Source organism: Thalassophryne amazonica, chromosome 8 (genome assembly GCF_902500255.1).
Source record: "Thalassophryne amazonica chromosome 8, fThaAma1.1, whole genome shotgun sequence".
Classification (NCBI taxonomy): Eukaryota; Metazoa; Chordata; class Actinopteri; order Batrachoidiformes; family Batrachoididae; genus Thalassophryne; species Thalassophryne amazonica.
Genome location: NC_047110.1, coordinates 29,030,894 through 29,054,964, shown reverse-complemented (window position 1 = coordinate 29,054,964; position 24,071 = coordinate 29,030,894). Strand labels below are relative to the sequence as shown.

At 40.0% G+C, this 24,071-nt stretch overlaps 1 protein-coding gene across 1 annotated transcript in view; it reads left to right on the top strand.

Moving 5' to 3' along the window:
* The window catches only part of lrriq1 (leucine-rich repeats and IQ motif containing 1), a 291,350-nt gene that overhangs the window by 27,467 nt on the left and 239,812 nt on the right, over positions 1-24,071 (top strand). Inside the window, 3 exon segments of the mRNA XM_034175448.1 lie at positions 7,377-7,451; positions 12,940-14,373; positions 23,105-23,257. Coding sequence (XP_034031339.1) covers positions 7,377-7,451; positions 12,940-14,373; positions 23,105-23,257 — 1,662 coding nt within the window.

Sequence of the window (24,071 nt, the reverse complement as noted above, 5' to 3'; positions counted from 1 at the left end):
CTTGTGATATCATATTCAATAAGTCTTGAGCCTGTAACTGTTGCTAAAGGTGCATCAACAAAATATTGAGCAAAGGGTGGGAATGCTTAAGTACCTATGATTTCTTAGTTTTTTATTTCGAATAAATTTGCAACCCCCCCCCCCCCCCCCCACACTCTTTTTATGTCATCATTACGGGGTTCTGTGAGTAGAATTTTGAGGGAAAAAATTAATTCACTTCATTTTCGAATAAGGCTGTAACATAACAAAATGTGGAAGAAGTGAAGCGATGTGAATACTTTCCGCATGCACCGTGCATCAGTGTGCCTTTGAGCAACATGCAAAATGTCAGTATCTGTCAAATGTGGTCATCGCCCCAGAATTCTTTTGAACACTATTAACTTATCACCTAGTCACATGGCACACAGCGATTTTTGAACGAAGGGAAAAAGTAAAAAAAAAAATCACAATTCTTTGAGAAAAGGTGGACGAAAGAGCTTTATCACAGAATAGCCTGCGAAGCAAGAGCAAAAAGGGACAAAAGAGGAATTAAACGAAACCAAAGCTAACGTTGATCTCGACACTTTAAACGAAAAGTGCCTGGAGCCAATGCTGGAGCAGTGTGTGTCTGCATCTCTGCATTCCAGGACTCAGCACTAGGACAGAGCTCATAGCGCCTGAGTCCTGGAGAAACTGCAAACAGAAGCTGTGGAGATCTGTGCACACGTCGGTTGGACCACCTGCTGTGGTTCCTCGTCCAGAACAAAAGAGGGATCATCTCCTTCATCATCAGAATCCTCACTGTCTGACGACACGCTGTGCGCTACATCTTACTCTAATTTAAAAAAAAAAGTGGTGTGCCATGGTGCTGAGTAAATTGATCTGTCTGTGTGAACACTCATTGACTCACATGTGCACCAGCTGCCATTGAGCCACAACGTGAATTCTGGCTTCCAGAACAGCTCTGTATATCATCACTTGAATCGTCTACCTGTTGCCACATGTACATAAGGGCTGGATTGTCATTCCTACACTCATATTGTTATATTCAATAAAAGTAATAAGCGCACGCAGGAGCTGCTGCTGTCACTGCCGCTGCGTTCAAGTACCATCGGAAATTACAAAGCTTTTTTGTTGTTTCAAATTCAGCAGTTGGTTGTGGCAAAATAATTTATTGTATCCACACAAAAAGATTATTTCTGGTCTATATAAGGTGCCTGAGCCCAGTGAAGCTGACCCCCCATCCAGATTTAAAAAATCCAAACAAACAGGCTGAGTTTGCCCTGTAATTTCCGATGGTACATGAACGCAGCGTCAGCAGCAGTGCTCACAAACCGTCTTCAGTACTGTGTGAAAACATTCAGCTGGTCGAACAAAGTCAAACCAAAGTCTAACGTTACAAAAACTAAGCAAACAATAAAAAACGTCAAGAATGACAGCAAAACAAAATACGGACGGATTGAGGTTTTCGTTGCCCTTCATTCAAATTTTTCAACAGTTTACAAATCCTGACGAAACGCCAGCTGCAGGAACAAAGCTGGGCAAATGTTAAATGATGCCAACGAAAGTCTAGATTTCTTGTTTTGTTTGGGCTTTGTTGCCCTTCGTTAAGTGCTGTGTGACTGGGCCATTAGTTGTTAACCCATGCACATGTGTTCTGGTGGCAGCCTCAGTCAGTACTTGTGAGGACTTTCTGTGGTGTGGTTGAGGTGTGGGGGGGAGAGAGATGGGGCATGCGTCATGAGTGCAGATGAGATGAGTTCATATCAGTCAGATGAGTTTGTATTAGTTTCTGTCAGTTTGTGCATAATGTCTGGAGTTGCCCTGACAACATCAGACTGACTTTCAAGGAGGGCAGAAGATAAGACAACAGCCGAATGGTTCACCAAGGCTGTAGAAATTATTCTGGAGGAAAACAGCTGGGCGTTTTGACCTTCGGATGCTGATAAGCCTGTCATGTTTAGGGTTGAGCAGAGAAAGCACATTTGCAGCTCCTCTAACCAACCAAATCCAATTTATGAGTATTCCCTTGTCTCCGACATCTTCCTTTGCAAGGCATTTGTTCCAAGAAGTTATCCAACTTACGTCTGAGTTCAAGGGTTAATGCAGTCTGAGAATGTATCGTCTTGCCCAACTAATTAATCATGACGGACAGGTGAGAGGTCGTGGTTCTGGTAGCAGCCGTCTTGCCAATTCTCAGGTAGGCCAGGGCAGCGCATAAACCAATAAGTGCCAACCCTCCCACGATAAAATCAAATATAAATAAATCTATGACATTCTCTACAGAGAGTGGTACCAAGCACGCAACACGCCATTTCTCCCAGGCGTCGAGAACATAGCCCGCAGGGTCGGTTGCATCTGGGCACGCAGGGTCCCCTAGTCTTGATTTCCTTGTTGAAAAAATGGTGTCAGTAGCGACCAGCTGATCAATTCCATGGTTAATCCAATATAGTTTGAAGAATTCACAGTCCGGTGAAGTAGGGACTTTGAAGGTTGGACCAGAGACAGACGAAGAGAGAGAAGAGGGGAGGAGATGCGACAACCCTCGCCGAAGTACTAAGAGGTTTTTAATGTTCTAGGACCCTTTTTAGTGTGTTTTAGAAATTCTTGCCTCATCACTGGATCTGTACCGGTTGCTGTGGTTCGTCCACTACTTAAAAAAGCCACAACTTGATCCCTCTATATTTTTACAATTTAGGCCTGTTTCTCACTTGCCCTTTCTGCCCAAGGTTTTAGAAAAGGTTGTTTTTATACAGTTACAATTGTTCTTAGAAAATAATATTCTTTCTGAAAAATTTCGGTCAGGCTTCAGAACCCGTCACAGCACTGAATCTACTCTTTTAAAAGTTCATAATGACGCTGCATTGTCAGTAGACATGAAGCGCCCATGGGTTTTAGTGCTGTTGGACCTGACAGCTGCCTTTGATACAGTTGACCACTCAGTCCTCTTGTCCCATCTAAAAAAAAACATGTTGGACTCGACTGCACTGTTCTGAAGTTGCTCACATCATATCTTTCGTTTTTCTGTAATGGTTGGTGACCTGTCCTCTTCGAGTGCTCCTCTTGCTTGTGGTGTTCCACAAGGCTCAATCCTTGGCCCCACTCTCTTCTCCCTGTACATGTTGCCACTCGGATGAATCATTGCAAACCACAATGTGTTGTTCCACTGTTATGCAGATGACATTCAAATCTGTCTCCCATTAGAACAAATTGACACGGTCACTGGGGGCAGGGTGGCCAGCTGTATCACAGAATCACACCCTGGCCAGCTGTATCACAGAAATAAAACAATGGTTGTCTTCGAATTTCCTACACCTAAATGAAGACATGACTGAGTGTATTTTGTTAGGTGACTCAGATAATGGACGCTGGGGAATTATCAGTTAAACCCACTGTCAGAAATCTTGGGGTGATGTTTGATACTGGTTTTAACTTCGACAAACAAATTGACCCTGCGGTCAAATGGCTTTTAGCAAAGGTGGAGCCTTTTTTAAATTGTGTAGATCTGGAAAAAAGCCATTGATGCTTTTATTAGTTTTCGGCTGGACTATTGCTATGGACTTCATTTTGAAGTCTTCCAGTCTTCCCTCAGTCAACAACTGGTTCAAAATGCTGCAGCATGTCTGTTAACTAAAGCCCCGTTTACACATAGACGGTAAGAGCTCCCGGAAGCGTCCTGGAAGAGTTTTTGGCCGTCTTAAGGATCAAACGCCGTTGTTAACGCCGGCACTAGGGGGCGTGGCTTAGTTCCGGCTTTACCGGGAATCGTCGAAAAAATTATTCAACATGTCGAATAATCCCGGAGAATTCGCGTGACGACGGAGACAACACGAACAACGGCGTTTGATACTTTTTAATCGCCGTTTCATCCTGCCCCTTCCTGTAGTGCCGCAGTTTACACCGCCATAATTGGCGGCCGGCATTGTATCCCTAATCAATGGCGTGTAAAACGGCAATAGAGCCCACATCGGCGTCCTCAAGGGTGTTTTAACCGGCGACAGAGGCAGACAAAACGGTGGCGCTAGCGGACAGTACGCCATTCTAAACGCCACCTCCTGGTTAACGACGTTCCAAACGGCCGATAAGGCGGCGGTCAGTATAAAAACACTAGCGCGCTGCATGCAGGCATCTCACTCGCGGCCAGCTCCAGATATTTTTGCAGAGAAGCTCCAGTATGCCTCCTAAAAGAAAATTGGCAGTGGCAGGGACTTACCAAGAGGTCTGGTTCAGAAGCAGAGGGGAGGCCTGTGGTGGAGGGGGAAAGGAAGGAGAAGAAAAGGCTGAGGATGATCTCCCTCCCCCTGAAGTGACAGAGGCATGTATTCCTGCTGCTTCAGCCTATTATACTCTGGGGGCGGTGCCTATATGCAAAGGTTCCTGGAGTAACGCAGGATTTGCCTGGATAAAACCAGTGGTACACAGGGCATTATCTGCGGCAGCAGAACACCGCCATTCTCACGCGCGTCTTAACCTGCGATTGTAAAGGATAGAACTGGGTATTAACCCCCGTTGCCTGATGTGTGCCGGATGCTACGGCGTCAAAATGCCGCTTTATTCGGCAGATTTAGCGGCGTTTTATCTGCGTATTTGCGGCTAGTACGGCGGTCAAAACGCCGGTGAAATGCTCCGCCCCTTTCCACCGTGAAAACAGCCGGAATTACCGCGAACTTCGGTCTACGTACTGCCCGCCGACAAAACCGTCTATGTGTAAACTAGGCTTAACACACGTAGATGTGACCACATCACCCCAGTCCTCTACACTCTGCATAGGCTGCCAGTTCGGGCTAGAATTGATTTTAAAATTGTTATGTTTGTTTTTAAAGCGCTGAATGGTTTGGCCCCACCATACTTAGCCGAGCTGCTGGGGAGACCGGGCTTTGTCTGTGGCCGCACCCAGACTGTGGAACAAGCTCCACCCGGGATCCGCACCACCACTGACCCGGGTCTTTTTAAATCTTCCTTTTTAGAATGGATTTTATCTGCAAATATTTTGGATGTATAGTTTTATTGACGTGAAAAGTTATTCTCTGTGTTTTTAATCTCACTGTAAAGCACTTTGCTCACCCTCTGGGCTGTGGAAAGGACTATACAAATAAACTTTGATTGATTGATTGATTGATTTTGATCCCGGTACCAAAAAGGCTGTAGGTTAATGTGAGTCAGTTATCAAATTTTAATTATAAGTTGAACTCAGTTACTATTTTAACTATATTGAACTTGAGACTAAAAGCTCATTTGTTTATCAATTTTAAGTTGGTCAAACTTAATCAATCACTTTCACTATTTAACCTGTTGTTGCTCATACCTTGCCCACCTAACTCCTTTTATAAAACATCAACAGTTCCTACAGGACCTTAAGGTTATTTTACAGACTAAGGTTTAAAGGAGTAGATCAGGTTTTGAGTTGATCTTTGGGTCAACAGTTGGTGTCCAAATAACTACCTGGGTATGATCTCGTATTGTACCTGTAGCCAATACTACAGATGGTTCCCAGCTTGTAGAAAGCTCTCCTCAAGGTTGGTAATGAGATTAGCACTCCAGTCACAGTAAAGGCTCAGGCTGAAAGCACGTGGGTGGAGACTGCTGTAATTGCTAAGGTGTCATGGCATCCTATAATGATGCTGCAACACACAACTACACTGCACGCTCAGATTAATTTTATTCTGCAAAGACAGAAATGCATAGTGAATTTCCTGCAATTCAGAAACCATTTGGTAATGTTGCTTGGCAAGCTCACAAATATTACAGCAAGAAATGACTGCTTCTTCGCTCACAAGATAAACTGGCAGGCATAGTCAGTATTCTTATGTAGTATAACACTGCCCCCTTGTGGGAAAAAGTTGATATTTACGCTAACTACACTAATGCCTGATAAAATAAATATAGCAATTTCATATCGTGTTACATAGGAATGTTTTGTCTCAACATGTATATATATTTTTTTATTTTTGTGACACTTGTTATGGGATTTAGTGACATGAATACACTAAATCATCACATCCTATTGTTATTAGAAATATGTATCCTTTTAAATTTGAAGCAAGCAAACAAACACAAGAATACAGAACTCTCACACAGTGCTGCTCAACATAACAAAACCTCCAAATCTCAAATGCATTTACATTTCTTGACCTCAGAATATCAAATACTGAAACATTTTTTAACAAGATTTCATCAACACATCTTCTTCAAAAGTCTTTATTAATATAGAGGACAGATTAATTTCCACATATTGCAGAGAAGGTTGCCATATTTTACAAAAACCATCTGTCATTGAGTGTACCATGCATGCACTGTATCATCCATGTTCAAGGTTACACATATCTGTTTTGCAGGCCACTGTGTTCATAAATGTTTGAGCTTTGTCAGGGGAATCAAGTAAACTCGATGGTGTTGTTGTAGGTGATCCACTGGAAACAACATGGAGTGCTGAATTCCGGATGCTCTCAGTTGCTTCTTCCACTCGATAAATACTTTGGATTTCTGAATAACTGCTGCAGAGAAATTTTGGAAAATCATTAGCTTGGATTGCTTGAAAGTGAGTGCCTCAGCAACAATGGTGTCTTGAAGCTTCCATCTTTCTTTGCTTATCACCAAAATGATGGAACCGACGAAGATCGGTCAAAGGAGGTGTGGTCTGGATCTGGTGTTGAAGCCATGTGATGAGCTCCCTTCAATTTTTGATGCTTTCACCTTTGGTTCCAGATAAAGAGAATAAGGTAGCCAGTTGTCAAAAATGTTTTGCTGCTTGGGTATTCTCTGTAGCCTCACATAAACTAATAATCCATCATTTCTTCCACCAGCCTCTGTTCTCAAGATCATCGATACAGCTTGACAGAATTTGAACTTGTTTAACCAGTTCCCAAATGTGGTCCCTAACTTTGTCAGCTACAATCTCTATGGCAGAAATTCAGCCGTCTGCCTTACTTGCTCTTGTGTCAAGATCAGATGCATGACTTTTGAATGTTTGGCAGAGTGGGTCCAGTTTCTCTTCTGTTAGCTTGGATATACTATCCATTACTTCTTGAATTAACCAGAGCTCTCAAGGAGTTATTTTCCACCAAATCTTGTCTTGCAGGTCATTTTGGTGGAATGTCATGCATTAGCAGTGAGACCTGACAGGACTGTTTTAAAGCGTGACTCTCACTCCAAGTGAGTGTGACTTGAGAGTTCTGATTAACTGGCAAAAAGAGGAACCTAGTGAGCCAGCAGAACCAGTCTCAGCTAACTCCTCAACCCAAGACAAGTGCAGTGTCCTCCAGTACATCTTGTTTAAATAGTTTTACATGATACACAAAAAACACAAAAAGAAGACATGTCCTTTGTTTCAAAAAAGGTAGAAAGTCATACTAATCTGCTATTTATCTTATATTTTTCTTACTGCTTTTTAAATCCAGCTTCATCAGGCTGAACTTGAAATGATGACAAAGAGAGCTCAGGAAAAACTTGAAGTGGAGAAGTTGCACCAGCAGGTATGTTAAACTTTTCATTAGGTGTTTTATTTATTTATTCATTTATTTTTGTGGATTCATTTTGGTTTTATTGTTGAAATTAAACATATCTGTGCTTTTTTTTTTTCTTCTGTATGTGATTTTTTTTAAAATTCAGATTTATTCATGAAATAATTTATGAATTTATTGTGGCTTTATTGTGGTTTTATTACATCCACAAAGGATGTAATAAAACCCAGATTCCATTAAATTTTGGAGATGATCTAGATCCAGATTCTGGATCAAGATTTCACTTTATATAGGGTTTGAAGGATTATGTAAAAAAACAAACAAAAACAAAACAAAACAAAAAAAACCCCAAAACCTACTTCATGGATTTTCACCAAATTTGCACCACAGATAGATATGAGGTAATGGAAGACTCCACTAAATTTTAGATCCAGATCTGGATTGGCAGATGTCAGAAATCTTGGATTGCTCTTGTTCATTAAATATTTTCATTAATGGTTATTTTTGACTTGTTTACACAAAAGACAAAGCATTCTGTGCAAATAGGCTGTTTTATGTATTTTATTTCTTTAATTTTTTTTTTTTGTGATGTTTGGTCTGTATTTTGTGTGCGTATGCCCTGGGCATGACACTATTCTCCCTCTGGGAACTGTAGGTGGTCATCCACCCTGCAGATAACCCTTTTTTGGGCAGTAGGTGGTGGGATTGGCTCTTTAGCCACCATAAAAAATTTGGCAAAGATTGGCACCAGAAAAGAGCAACTCTTGTTTTCTGTCAGAAACTGTGGAGACATGGTATGGCAGGTAGGCGGACACATATTATTTACAAATAATAAAAGAAAAGAAAATATAGGGCAACCAAACATTTGCAAATCATTACTCACTGGAGAAATAATTTTAAAATCTGTATTATTGATTGAATCCAATAATGTTTTAAAAGTAGTTTCTTTTATTGACAAATTTGATTTGTAAATGTTTGGTTGCTCTATATTTTCTTTTCTTTTATTATTTGTAAATAATATTCAATAAGCCCCTTATGTTCTTGTATTTGTATTTTCATGTATGCAGCATTTCAGGTTTTTGTACAGGACCTGTTCTGTTTTGATTTGATTCATAAATAAATTTTTTTTTTTTTTTTAAGGAGATGCCATTGTCTCCTTCAGGGAGGTGGTGGCGTCATGGTTTGCATGTGATTTAAGAGGTTTTAATTTGCCGTCTGATGTTTAATAATCACATTATTCCCTTTGATCGGTTTGGGTGTACAGAGTCACAGTCTGCAGACGCACCGGTGTCAGGAGGTGATTTTTTAGGACTTTCTGTAATTTGTTCTGAAATAATGCTGAATTTATGTGGAAATGATTGTTGTACAGAAGCTTCAGAGATCTGTTGCTGAGATAGATTATGACTGGAGTGAAGTTTTAAGCAGAAATGAGGTGATAATTGTTTAACACTGTTGTCTCCAACTGACTTCCGTATCAGAGGAGGGCTGTCAATCAAACCTTGCTCTCCAGAGAGCCAATCACAGCAGAGCCAGTGCCGACCTGGTTCCCTCCCCCATAGTACCATAATCCCGCTCCCCTAGTGCCATAAGTTTCAACTGAGCGAGCAGGAATTCTCTGTGTCCGAGCAGAAATCAACTTCGCATGAGCAGAAATAAACTTTGTATGGCAAGCCAAGAGTGCCACAAATACAGCACTTTCAGACATGTTTCACCAAAAATACGCTGTAAAAAACACTGTTTTGTCAGTTATTACGGTATGGCAAGCCAACAGTGCCACAATTACGCCACCTTCAGACACGTTTCACCAAAAATGCGCCGTAAAAAACACAGTTTTGTCAATTACGGCGATTTTTACACCGTAATTAAAGACGACGCCGTTAAATGCGCCGTAATGTGTCAAACAATGGTTGTAGGCATCTGTGTTTTACGCCATTTTTTTCAGGGCTCCATTGCGGTGTGAAAAATGGCGTAAAACACAGATGCCTACAACCAGTGGTGTAGGATGCCTACAACCAGTGGTGGGCACAGATAACCAAAAAATTAACTTCGATAACAGATAATCAGATAACTGAAAAGTTATCTTTGATAAAGATAAAACGATAAACCACCCAAAAATGTATCGGAAGTTACGGATAACCGATAAATTCCAGTATTGTCTCTGGTACATTTGCAACTACTAATAAACTGAATTTGAGTTTTAACACCACGATCGCTTCTGGTAGCATCAAAAGCAACAACAGACCCCAAACAATGAGCCCACACTTTGTCTTTGAACATCTTGCCCCCTGCTGGAACCTCTTGTTTACTACATGGCTTCCAGCACAAATACAAGGTGAGCGCAGCCACAAAACCCAGCCCAATCACAACGCTCCGGTCAGGCGGAGGTCTTGGAAAATAAAGCAGTGCTGACTTATGGTTTTGATTCATAAATGACATTAATACCGATAGAATAACTCCATTAATGTCAATTCTGCCATTTGTACAAAGTTAAAATATAACATATATCTTTTAATGTTGAGTAATGTACTAATTCTGAGGTTTTGTAACAAACACAGACAGATTGCAAAGGATTCTGGGTAAAATGTGCCTTTTCTAAACACTGACTGGTTCAGTCATTCATTATATAAACCAACATGTTAATGTGACGTGTGTCGTGTGTTGGTGTTTACAGATAAATGTGCTTTTGTAAATTATTCCATTTTTTTATTTGTAAAAACAGGCATTTTTACGGAGCCCTGGAAGTGTCATCGCAAAATGTTTAGCATGTGGAGAGAATGTGTGCTCATTTTATTATACTGTACGCATGTTTTATGATGTTGTGCGCATGTTTTATTATATTGTGCACACGTTTTATTATGTTGTAAAACATGCACTCAATATTGTCTTGACACATAAATGTTGGCTATTCGCCTTATTGACGTTTCAAATCCCACAAAACCTCGGAGAGTTCGCTGCGCTGCGAGATCTCACTAACATTGAGAACTGCATTGAGACACTCTGATCATGCTGCACTTTAACCGCTGCACACAGACAACACCATTAACATTGCAACATAAAACTATTTTTATATTGTGCCTAAAACTCTCGTGAACATATTCTCTGGGTTTATAGACATTGTTATTGTGTTTATTTTATGTAAACATGCGAGAATTGCAGGCTGTCTCTCCGTTATTTTCAGTCGCTTCCTGTTCATGTCGTTTTGGGGGAAAGTGAAGTTTGCTCTTTAACGTCTTGATTATTGAGATTACCCTATCCTACCCATAATGCACTGCTGGGCACAGCATATATCCACACTAAAACCTTAAAAATTAGCGCATTACTTTAAAACTAAAACATATATCTGATATTTTCACTTTATAAAACTTCAGACATGACATTAATTTAAATAACTTGTCTGACATTAGTTTGGTTAAAAGTTGAACCATAAGTTAAAATTGTATGCCTCTGGTTGACTTGGGTGATATTGCCCATGTATCAGTATCGGGTTAAGAGAAATTAGGTTTAATTTTTTTTGTTTGTTTTGCAACCAGTTCTTCTTTGCCTACAGAGGATAGAGTGGTTTCTTCTTAAAGCAGCTCTTCTCTGTTTTGCAGAGGGTACAACTATACATCAGCTATGAAACATTTAACAGGTAGGGGCTCAACTGATTTTAAGTTTTATAAATATTTGTAGCTGTTCAGCTTTATTTACCACATTATTGGTCTAAAAATTATCAGACAAAAATTTATCACAAGGTAATTAGTCTGATAATGGTTTTTAAAGTTATCTAAAAAGACAATCCGATAATGAAAACATTATCTTCGATAATTATCGTTTATCGGATTATCGGAACTGTGCCCACCACTGCCTACAACACGCGTAAAATACGCGTCTGTGCACTTCACACCACTCATAAAAAAAATGGCATTCGTGCTGTATGATAATTATCTCCAGCCTCCTTTTCTGCCACTGAACTTGAAGTGTTTGCGCCCAATCGCTGATCAAGATGAGCAGACTGAATCAGTCCCATACAGATCTCTTTGTGGCAAAGTTTGCTCCAACTTAGCTGTTGTGTCATTTAACATCGACTAATATTTTGGGGGTTAGGCAGGAAAATACCTCATAAATGAACAGCCTCTTTTATACATCGTTTCATTTTATTATTTTTTTTAACTCAAATACATTTCCCTCCTTATTTATTTTAGGGATTCTACACTTCTGGTATCTGGCTGTAGCACAGCGGTAAGACTCCCATCTGCCGTTCAGGTCTTTTCAGGTTCCAATCACGCGAGTGGCATGTGCTTTTTTTAATTTGACCAAAAACAAAACAAAACAAAACAAAAAACCTCCCATTTAGATTAAGAACAACTTTTCCAAGGGAGTCCTGGTCAAGATAAACAAAGCACAGTTACACATTTACACAAACATGAATAAAAGGCAAATAAAAAGAAGATGATAAAAATTAAAATTACAAGCATGCTTTAAAAACAAGTGCATATGGAATTGGTCTCAAGTGCTCTCAATGTGGATTTAAAAGCGCTCAATGAAATTAATACTTTTAATTTCCACTCCTTGCAATTTATTACAGGCAAAAGCTGCGGAGTGGAGAAAAGCCCTGTTCTGTCCGGGCGCATAGAACAGAATTGAACCACAGCAATAAATAACTGTGCCATCAGCATAAAAATCTAAATTAGCATCTGACACATTAGAGCCCAAAAGTTGGTATGATTAATAAATAAAAGGGGTCCCAAAACAGAACCCTGCGGCACCCCCTTGTGGACAGTAACAAATTCAACACAGACAATCAGATATAAAAATAATAACCTTTATTTAACCAGGTAGAATTCCATTGAGTTGAAGTGTAGCTACAGCAAAAATTACAGACCTCTCCATTCTTTGTAGGTGAGAAAACTTGCAAAATCAATTTGCCTCACTGTATATGATACTCGGACTCTTCGGAGAATCCTTGAGTACCACTGGAATGACTTTGTGTCAAATTAATGGTAACTTAGGGAGACTCGGATCAGAACTATCACTTAGGTACTGAGCGAAAGTCATCCATAGTATTTTGGCCATGTGGCGTGTTTCTGTAGGTGTAATCCGCGATGCAGGTGCCTCAGTATTAAGGATCTTGGCAACTTGAAAACAACAAAGGGATGCCCATTTTTCACATGGCTGCCACAAATAGATGGCTAATTTGGCTGAGATGGATCTGCTGTTTGCCTGGGTGGTTGCCATTTAGGGTAGAGGATGGTCCTGTGATGTAGTGGATGCATTGAAGTATGGCACTGGCACATGCTCCTAGACTGGACATAGCCATTTGTAGGAAGCAGGACTTCTAGCATGGGTGTCAGTTTAATAATTAAGGTTTAAGAAATACTTTACTTGATCACAAACAAGTTGGAACAGGAAGTATCATTTTGTTAACTTGAACAAATTTTAAATTGTTAACAATTCTTGTGTGTGTGTTTTAAAGCACTTTAAAAAAGTTCAAGAGAGATAATGTATCTGTATCAAATAGGAAGTGATCAAAAGCTTACAGCAGAGAGTCGAGGAAGAAAGGAAGATGAGAGAGGAGGAAGAGGAGAAAAGGAAAGAAGACAAAAGGAAGAAGAAGCAGGAAAAGGAAAGGAGGAAAAGGGAAGAGGAGAAATTGAAGAATGCCAAAACAAAAAAGATGACTGGTGAAATGAAGGGGAATAAAGACGAAGATGAAAAGAGCAAAATAGAAAAAATAAGATTTCATAAAGTGGAAGATGAGGTAAAGATAGACAAAGAAGAGGAAGAGAGGAAAAAAGAACAGGCGTTCATTTTTACAGAGGAAAACAAGGAACAAGTGGATGAGACGATGATGTCCAAAAAAGAAGAAAATAGAGAAATAGAAAAAGTAAGATGCAAAGAAGAAAGGCAAATGGGAACAAAGGACAAAAATAGGGAGAGAAAAGAGACAAAGAGAATATACGAAAAAATAAATGTTAAGGGAGAAGACAGAAAAACAAATGATGCAAAATCAGGAGAAGAACTGACATGCAGAGAGAATGGGGAAGAAGATGAAAGGAAGAAAAATAACATCAAGAAAGACGATGGCATTAAAAAAAGAGAAGCGGATGAGAACTCCGGAAAAAGGGATGTAGAGAAAAAAAGTACAGAATGGCCAAGAAAACAGTTAGAGGAAGAGAAAAAGAGAAAAATACAGGAAGAAATATGGGTTCAGGAGCAAACAAGAAAAAAGGAAGAACACAAGATGCAGGAGATGGATGAGGAGTGTAAAAGAAGGGAAGATGAGAGATTAATCAAGCAGGATGCTGAGCAAAAAAAACTTGAGGATATATGGAATGAGGAGGAGCGAAAAAAGATTGATATGGGAATACAGAACCGGCATGAGGAGGAGGGAAACATAGAATCCAAGGGTGGGAGAGAAAAGGAGGATTATGAAACTACAGAAGAAGAGAATGAACAGACAAAGGAAGAGATGGCAGTAAACAGAAGACATGAAACAAGACTGAAAGAGGAGAATGAATGGATGGAAGAGAAGGAAAAGAAGGAGAAGAGGGGAAATTGTATAAAAACCCAAAACAGAGAGATTTTGGACAATGAAAGAAATCCTTCACAAGAAGAGGACAACATTGTTCAGACTTCCTTAAACACGGAAGTGTCTCGTATCAGTCCTGCAGAGGCTCTCAACCTGAACTCAGACTCTGAGTGTAAAACTACTGGCCGAGAAGATCCAGTAGCTGCAGGCTCTTCACTCCTACCGGAGCCCATGGAGCAGAAGAGGCTGTCATGGATGAAGGGTGGCATCCTCTGGTCCACACTTTACTTCCAGAACAGGAGGAAGCAGAAAGGAGCTGTCCGAGTTCAAAGAGGACCAAGGAGGACAGCTGAGTCCAGCAGCCTGCCGCCTCTGTGCCCAGAGACTGTGCTCAAGTCCAGCAGCTGCAAATCCCTGCGACAGGTAAACAGCATCAAAATCAAAAACTGTCATATTTATAAAACATGTAAGTGTTTCAACATCTGTACTGTTTTATATTTTTGTGTTTTGTTTTTTATTGGGAATGCCAAATTCATCATTACATGCATACCAGATATTTTCTGTGTTATCATCAGCTAAATTTGGCAGAATTTACTCTGCTATTTAGTGGGGGTGTGTGGAGTCTAAAGCTTGAGATGTACAATTGATGAAAAGATACACTGTCTTTCCTGGGAGGCTTGAACACTTCCACTTTCTCCCTCAAAAATCTTATACTTTGGAAAACTGTACAAATAATAAACATCATGATGGTGTTCCTGGACCTTATGACAAAACACCTGTTCATCATTTTGATGTATTCAATGTGAAACACCTAATTCCAACAATAAAAAATTGTGTTGTTCACATCTACTTCACTAGACCACCCAAAATGGATCTGGAGGGAGGTCCCCAAAGTGATGTCACTGAAATTAACATTTCCCAAAGGGTATCAAATCTGATCGTTTCAAAGTTGCAGATGAAAGCTAAAATTCCCTGTGTTTATCATTTAATATCTCAAGGCATATAGCACCAAAAATAAAACTCAATACACCAATATTTTCAGAAATCTTTATGGATTTTGACATTTGTCATTAGACATTTCATTTTCAGTTGATATCCACTTTAAATATATTAATATTCAAGACACTGCTGTAATTTATATTTTCCCATATTTTGTAAAGAAAAATAAAACATTGGTGTTCTTTCTTTTTTATTATTTCTCTTTTTGCTCTGTATGCACCACTCTGCATTTAATCATTAGTGATCGATCTCTGCTCCCCTCCACAGCATGTCTTTTTCCTGGTTCTCTCCCTCAGCCCCAACCAGTCCCAGCAGAAGACTGCCCCTCCCTGAGCCTGGTTCTGCTGGAGGTTTCTTCCTGTTAAAAGGGAGTTTTTCCTTCCCACTGTAGCCAAGTGCTTGCTCACAGGGGGTCGTTTTGACCGTTGGGGTTTTACATAATTATTGTATGGCCTTGCCTTACAATATAAAGCGCCTTGGGGCAACTGTTTGTTGTGATTTGGCGCTATATAAAAAAATTGATTGATTGATTGATTGATTAACACAGTGTCTTTGTTTATTAATATGTACAATATTGTGGTTCATTACCATGTTAATACTAACTAATGGAGTTACTGCATTTAGCTTTTTCAAGGTCCTCTGTCTATTAATATCACATTACATTTTGCATTCTAATTCAGTACTGGACAGATTTTGTTTGAACATCTCAGAACTGAAATGTTGGACACCTGTGAATAGACCCCAGGTTGAAAAATGCCGGAATCCCACCAGTAGCTGCCTACATCCCCATCCCCATCAAATCAAAGTCCAGCAGTTTCCTTAAGCGGGTCCAGACAGGAGCACTGAGTCCATGTTTCTTTTCGGACATGCTGCCTGTCTGCATTTGCTCTGAAAAGACACAACGCAGCATTTAGGTTTTGGTATCTGTTCGATGGGCCCTTTTGAGTAGTATGGTGTACAAAAACCATAAAAAGCATCTATTAGCTCATAGAAAAATTATCTGGATGTATCTTATGATATCTCTTTGGGTGCACCTGGCGTGGGTGTGGTAGTACCAGGCTGGCAGCACACACTCTCTCTCTCTCTCTCTCTCTCTCTCTGTGTGTTTCTAATTGTTGTTCCAGTTACAGTCCCTTGATTGATAGAGTAACGACATGATGAGTTGAAAAAAACGGTCACGTGACTCATGGTACCATCTTGGAGCCAAATAGCGGTTGCTGTTAATCTGTCTGCATGTAAATCCAGCTATTTTATTTATTTAATCGTTGAAAATGCTGGGTTGCTGTGCATTTGGATGCTCAAATAAACACAACAAGGGCTTCAAGATGTACAGATTCCCTTCAGATTCGAACAGAAGAAAAATTTGGGAAAATAAAGTCAGCCATGTGGGATGGAAGTGACTTCATCATCAAAGTTTTGCGAGGTAAATTTATTGTTCAGTCCCATGTACAGTCAAACTCACCTAAACCATGTTTTCCATGTAATAAACGCAGTATATAACGGATTTTGTATAATGGATTTTTTGCTCACATCAGATAAAATGTCCTGTCCAATCTCACTGTAATTCCATTAAAAACCCCTCGCATGTGGGACCGGCGTCATTTCCGTGATTAAAAGCCCAATGTTTATTTTTTTCAAACCATGCTCAGACTCGGATCCGCAGCCAGATGTGCACCTGTTAAATCAGATACTGCATAAGGCTGTGATTTGACACTTTTCTGCTTTCACTTTTTTGTCTCCCATCATATTTTAATATTTTTTGCAGTGCGCACACTGATTACATTTTGATAATGGATCAAATATGTTAGCAGAAAAAATTTTCAGAGGAAATTTTGACCCAGTCATCAAATGAGGCCCAGGTCCCAATTCAGGATTCCCCATAGATGTTTGGTGCCTCCTGACCGCAACTAATCCGTTACATACATATAACTAATTTTGTCTGTTTTATACATATAACGGATTTGGTCCGTTTAAAAAATATAACAGATTTTGTATAATGGTTTTTTGCTCACATCGGATAAAATGTCCCATCCGATTGCAGTGTATTTCCATTAAAACACAGAGCAGTCTGGATGTGCAGAGGAACAGAGGTACACATTAAAGTTCACCGCTGAGAGTCCCCCATTCAAGTAAAGTTGGACTGAAGTCATTTCCCTGATTAAAAAACTGGCCGTTTATTTTTTTCACACCGTGCTCAGACTTAGACCCACAGCCTGACGTGCACCTGTTAAATCAGACACAAAAGACTGTGATTTGACACTTTTCTGCTTTCACTCCTTCGTCTGCCATAATATTGTAATAGTTTTTGCAGTGCGTGTTCTGATTACATTTCAGGATCACATATGTTTGACAGAAAAGTCTGCAACTTTACAATATGAAGTCTGAAAAAGATGAAATTGTACAGCTTACCTTTGAATTGGAGGTGATGATGACTCTAACTGGGACTAGAGTCCCTTGATTGAGAGACTGATGTCAACTCAGAACATGGCGCCATTTTGGGTACAACTGCGCTGAACTACTGAATGAACCTTTTATGCTTTCAACATTTTTTAAAATCATTTAACCACATACAGCAACACATCCAAGTACAGGTACTATCAAAATAAACATAAAAATAGTTAAGCTATCAAATTTTCATAAATTTACAATTTATGGTGATTTATTTAATTAATTTAAAGACTGATTTATGCTTCTGTAGCTCTGTTAGTCCATGTCATATAATGAAGTGTATGACAGTTTTAAAGTTCTCCACCTCTGGATTATGCTTTTTTATGGATTAATTTAACCCTCAAAAGCTTTACTTTCTACAATCATCATCTCCAATTCAAAGGTAAGCTGTACAATTTCCTCATTTTCAGACACAATGTTGTAAAGTTGCAGACTTTTGTGATCCATTTGTAATCAGCGTGCGCACTGCAGTGAAAGCAGTGAAAGCAGAAAAGTGTGAAATCACAGCCTTTTGTGTCTGATTTAACAGGTGCACATCAGGGTGCAGGTCTGAGTCTGAGCACGGTGTGGAAAAAAGTAAACAGTCAGACTTTTAATCACAGAAATAATTCCGCTCCCACTTTCCTCAATTCGGAGAGTGTCAGCGCTGAACTTTAATTTGTACCTCTGCTCCTGTGCATGTCCAGACTGCTCGGGGTTTTTCATGGAAATATATTGTGACGAGACATTTTATTCAATGTGAGCGAAAATCTGTTATACAAAATCTGTTATATACAGTGTTTATTATACGGAAAACAATACAGAAACATTGGGACTTTTTTGTCCGGTGACTGTGAATATCTGGTTTATATGATGACGGTTTAGGTGAGTTTTACAGTACATGGGACCGAACAATAAATTTACGTCGCAAAACTTTGACGGTGATGTCAGCTTCCATCCCACACGACTGACTTTATTTTCCCAAATTTTTCTTCGGTTCGGACCTGAAGGCAATCTGTACATGTTGAAGCCCTTGCTGTGTCTATTTGTGACTCTAAATGCACAGCAACCCAGCATTTTCAGTGAATAAATAAATAAAATAGCTGGCTTTATATGCAGATAGATTCACAGTGAACGTCATTTGGACCCAAGATGGTACCATGAGTCACGTGACCGATTTTTTCAACTCGTCCTGTCGCCACTCTCTCAATTTAGGCACGCTAGTCCCAGTAGCCCCTCCCTTTCTTGTTGCAGCCTTGCAATCTGGTTCACAGCAGTTTGTCGCAAGTGCTGGTAAATTAGGTCATTAGGTCCCAGGTGTTTCTCTTTTGGGCTACCAAGAAAATATCACCTGGTAATGCATTAGCCCACTCCAGAACTAATCAGCTAGCTATTATGTTAACCTGAGCTAATAATAGCAACAACATGACACTCCTGGACAGATATCCAATTCAGAAAGTAGTCATTAATATGTATATGTCGCAGACATGAACGAGCAAAGCTCTTCAGCATCTCACCATGTCACTGAAGTCCTTCAGACTGTTTTTTGAGCGAATGCTTCAGGGGAGCATTAGCATGGCTAAAACCTTTCAGCTCTGCACCCCCAGACCCTCCACCTTTTTAAATATTTTTCTTTTTTCTGCCTTTCAGCTTTTGTGGGGGCTCCCCCCCCAGATCCCTCATCCTTTTAAGATTTTTTTTTTTTGGCTTTCAGCTTCTGGGGTGCTCCACTCCCCAGACCCCCCTAATTTCAGCCTTCTTAACCACCTGCCACTTTAAGCAGTTTTTTAATGTAGATGTAAATTAATATTCAAAGTTTTCAGCTAGTTGACAGTAGGGCTGTACAATATGGCCAAATGGCCGTATCTCAATATTGTCATATCAATATAATATACAATATGACTGTGAATTCACACAAAGTGCAGCAACAGTGAAAATTAAATATTCTTAAAACAGTAATAATACCACACTGATTTTGCACTGATCATAAGGTTATGATACTCTGCCCTCCAAAAGTATTGGAACACATGGTATTTCACACATTTTAATTTGTTTATGACATTTCAAATACAAGAAATACAAAAATATTAAGAATAAAAATTTCTAAAATTATCTTCCTTAAACTCAAACTGAAAGCAAATCTCTAAAACTTGATCATACCAGTAAATAATAATCAGTTTTATTGCCAGTTTTCTTCAGACAAGTCAGGGGATGGAAACATGTACATTTCCAAGTCACTGAATATGTCTTGGACTGTATTTACATCAATTATGAAGAAATACAAAAGTTTATTTTATCAAAACATCAAATCTAGGCTTGCATCTCAGATGTAGTTTCTGGCAAATTGTAGCTGAACTGTAGGTCTTCTTTTTAAGAATGTCCTCCTCTACACCACTTCATCAGGAAGCTGGATTTTCTATTTTTAATTAATTTATATCAGGTTGTAGAGATTTGCTTTCAGTTTGAGTTTAAAGAAGATACGTTTAGATTTATTTATCTAAAACTGTGTAACTGGAGTGTCACTCAGACAGCAAAATTAGGAGGTTATTTAATCAACGGCATAATATATGGTTGTTTAGTTATCATTATAACTTTGGTGTCATTATTAGTTCATGGTTCAAATGACATGTTCAGTTCAAATCTGAGGCAAACATTTTTCTTCTTCTACTGTGGTGGATTAGAACCTTTTGTGGCACACAGCACCAGCTACTGGACAAGAGGAACCTAGCAGTCAATATGACTCAATTTTACCAATTGGACCAATTTTATTCACTTTATACATGCTTCCCTTAGGCAGTATTATTAGACAGCATTGCTTAAATTTTCATTGTTACGCAGATGATACCAAGCTTTATCTATCCATGAAGCCAGAGGACACACACCAATTAGCTAAACTGCAGGATTGTCTTACAGACATAAAGACATGGATGACCTCTAATTTCCTGCTTTTAAACTCAGATAAAACTGAAGTTATTGTACTTGGCCCCACAAATCTTAGAAACATGGTGTCTAACCAGATCTTTATGTTGGGGAAAGTGTAGTGACACGGACCCACAACAGGGGGCGCAAATGAACGGTCAATAGATGAGCCAAAAGGTAACAATTTAATGTTGTGAATGTGCACAACGAATATACAGACAATCTCAGAATCTGATAGCAGTCAATCCACAAAAGTGACGTGTGGGCAGGCTCGAGGATAGAAGACGTCTGTCCTGAGAAGAGCCGGAACCACACGATTTCCACCGCCACAGAACCCGGTGAATACTGGAGCCGCCAAGTCCAGAATTCCCAGGTGATCACCGTCCCCGACTGTCGGATCTGGTACTGCTGGCGAGGAGCACAAACAGTGAGACGTGGGTGTGTGCACACCCAGTAACAAAAACAGTCAGGAGGTGGAAAGTCACCTCCACCTCTAATACACACTCGTGCAGCTCGTGTCAAACACTTATCTGGTTGGGGTGTGAAGCGAAGCCGTCGCGGATTACGCCAACCTCACTGATAAGGCACTCCACAGGAAAGCAGCTGCAAAATGAATTCAGACTAGGACACAGTTAGTTTCTGGTTGAGGATATTACCTTCACAGGTAGATGATATCTCGGCAACGAGGTGGAGATGATGTCCGGTCTTTATGGAGTGAGATGATGTAGAGTAGATGGGTGACAGCTGTCAAGAGATAATGAGTGACAGCTGTCACCCCCGGCTGTGTCCTTGGCGGCAGCGCCCTCTCGTGCCTGAAGCCCGCACTTCAGGCAGGGCGCCCTCTGGTGGTGGGCCAGCAGTACCTCCTCTTCAGGCGGCCCACACAACACCTTACTCTGGATGGCATTACCTAGTAATACTGTGAGAAATCTTGGAGTCATTTTTGATCAGGATATGTCATTCAATGCGCATATTAAACAAATATGTAGGACTGCCTTTTTGCATTTGCGCAATATCTCTAAAATTAGAAAGGTCTTGTCTCAGAGTGATGCTGAAAAACTAATTCATGTATTTATTTCCTCTAGGCTGGACTATTGTAATTCATTATTATCAGGTTGTCCTAAAAGTTCCCTGAAAAGCCTTCAGTTAATTCAAAATGCTGCAGCTAGAGTACTGACGGGGACTAGAAGGAGAGAGCATATTTCACCCATATTGGCCTCTCTTCTTTGGCTTCCTGTTAATTCTAGAATACAATTTAAAATTCTTCTTCTTACTTATAAGGTTTTGAATAATCAGGTCCCATCTTATCTTAGGGACCTCATTGTACCATATCACCCCAATAGAGCGCTTCGCTCTCAGACTGCAGGCTTACTTGTAGTTCCTAGGGTTTTTAAGAGTAGAATGGGAGGCAGAGCCTTCAGCTTTCAGGCTCCTCTCCTCTGGAACCAGCTCCCAATCCGGATCAGGGAGACACACACCCTCTCTACTTTTAAGATTAGGCCTAAAACTTTCCTTTTTGCTAAAGCTTATAGTTAGGGCTGGATCAGGTGACCCTGAACCATCCCTTAGTTATGCTGCTATAGACTTAGACTGCTGGGGGGTTCCCATGATGCACTGTTTCTTTCTCTTTTTGCTCTGTATGCACCACTCTGCATTTAATCATTAGTGATTGATCTCTGCTTCCCTCCACAGCATGTCTTTTTCCTGGTTCTCTCCCTCAGCCCCAACCAGTCCCAGCAGAAGACTGCCCCTCCCTGAGCCTGGTTCTGCTGGAGGTTTCTTCCTGTTAAAAGGGAGTTTTTCCTTCCCACTGTCGCCAAGTGCTTGCTCACAGGGGGTCGTTTTGACCGTTGGGGTTTTTCCGTAATTATTGTATGGCTTTGCCTTACAATATAAAGCGCCTTGGGGCAACTGTTTGTTGTGATTTGGCGCTATATAAATAAAATTGATTTGATTTGATGACTCACTGATTTCAAAATGCAGCTCTTTTCAACCAGACAAGAGGTGCTGTGACATGTCAATCATGTGTCCAATCAGATTTCTGGGGAGTCCAGTGCAACCCTGGCCTCTGCTCTAGCTCCACCCATGCCAGGAAGTGTTCAACATTTGACATTTCCTGTTTCACTGTGGACTTAAAATTTGGCACTTCCTGTTTCAGTGTGAACTTGCCACTGAGTTCCTGCAAGATTCCATGGGATCTCATCTGTCAATCCAGGAAGTGTTTGACATTTGACGTTCCCTGTTTCACTGTGGACTCAAAATTTGGCACTTCCTGTTTGAGACTCCCTGTACCATGAGCGAGCTTTGTGCCACTGCATGGTGCTTCGCTCATATCATACTAAAACAAGCTGGAACAGACAGACAGCACTCACATATCAGCAATAGACAGATTCACAGACTTAAATTTATAAAATATATCCAATGTCGCATATCTAAGACGTGTTCTTCCAATGACAAAATTACTTCTATTCGTACTGGTTAATGATGTGAATTCAAAATACTGGCAGCAGCCTGTATTTCATCACGGTGGCTGTAAAATCCCAGTTTGACAGTGAAATCACAATAAAATTACAGGACTTGTCATTTACAAGAAAAATGTGAATACAACAGTTTTAAAAATGACATCAATGGTTAAGAGAGTATCACTAAATGTATATAGTCTCTCTCTAACAATGAAATGGATTCAAACATTTGTTTAAATATATTATAAGAATGAGTCTTTTGCTCTGATCCTTGCGATACTGGTAATACTATGCAGACCTCTTTATATTCTGTAAAATGTGTCAAACATCTGATGTCTGTCCTTTAGATGACCACAGTGACTGTGGAAGATGTACCTGGCTGCAACCTGTCCACTCTGAGTCAATGTCCACAACTTCAGTCCCTCACCCTCAGACGTTGTGGCCTCAAAGCTCTGGATGGTATCAACCAGTTATCAACCCTCTGCTACATCGATGTACAGGTGGATTTACAGCCTCTGCTGTCATTTTGGTAGTTGCTAAAGACCAATGTGCTGATTAAATGTTTGCACTTTTCACATACCAAAGTTCTGGGCCATGACAATTCATTCATTTTCTATACTTGCTTAAAGGCCTTTCAAACCGCATGCCCAAACACGGTGCACGTCTAAAACCCATTATTTTCAATGAGAAGCTTTGAGCAAACAACGCGTTGCGGTGGACGCAAAAACCGAGCTTGCACAACACTCCCCTGTGAGTGCACACTGCCACTTGACATCAAACTCACCGCAGTCAAAGTTCAACCCAATCCAACTGTGCCCATGACGTACCCAGGGGGCATTTTTCCGTTGAAAAGATATTCAAAAAATGTCTATTCCCAATGTTGAAAAGACTTTCAAAAATGGTTCAAAAGTTTAAGACGTTTAATCAACAGCCGGGTTTAAACCTTCTTTTTTAGCTGTGATTTTGAATAGTAGTATTTTTCAACCTGTACAAAGAGTAAATTCTGGCAAATTACAATTTTTAGGCCTAGCTAGCAAGGCACATCCACATTTATCATTTAAAAGCTGCCAATGAGGTGGTGTACCTTTCAGTGAAAACTGGTTTATTCAACCATCTATTCAATGTTTATAAATAGACGTTGAATAAACTTTCACTTTTAAACCCGTTTTCAACGTATTCTCACTATACCCATTTTTAAACATCTTTTTAGTGTTAAAATCCTCCCTTTTGGAAGTCTTGTAACCATAACATTTTTTTGTCAAAACTAACAACACTTAAATTACATTCTGGCTGATGAGAGAAATTACAACACCA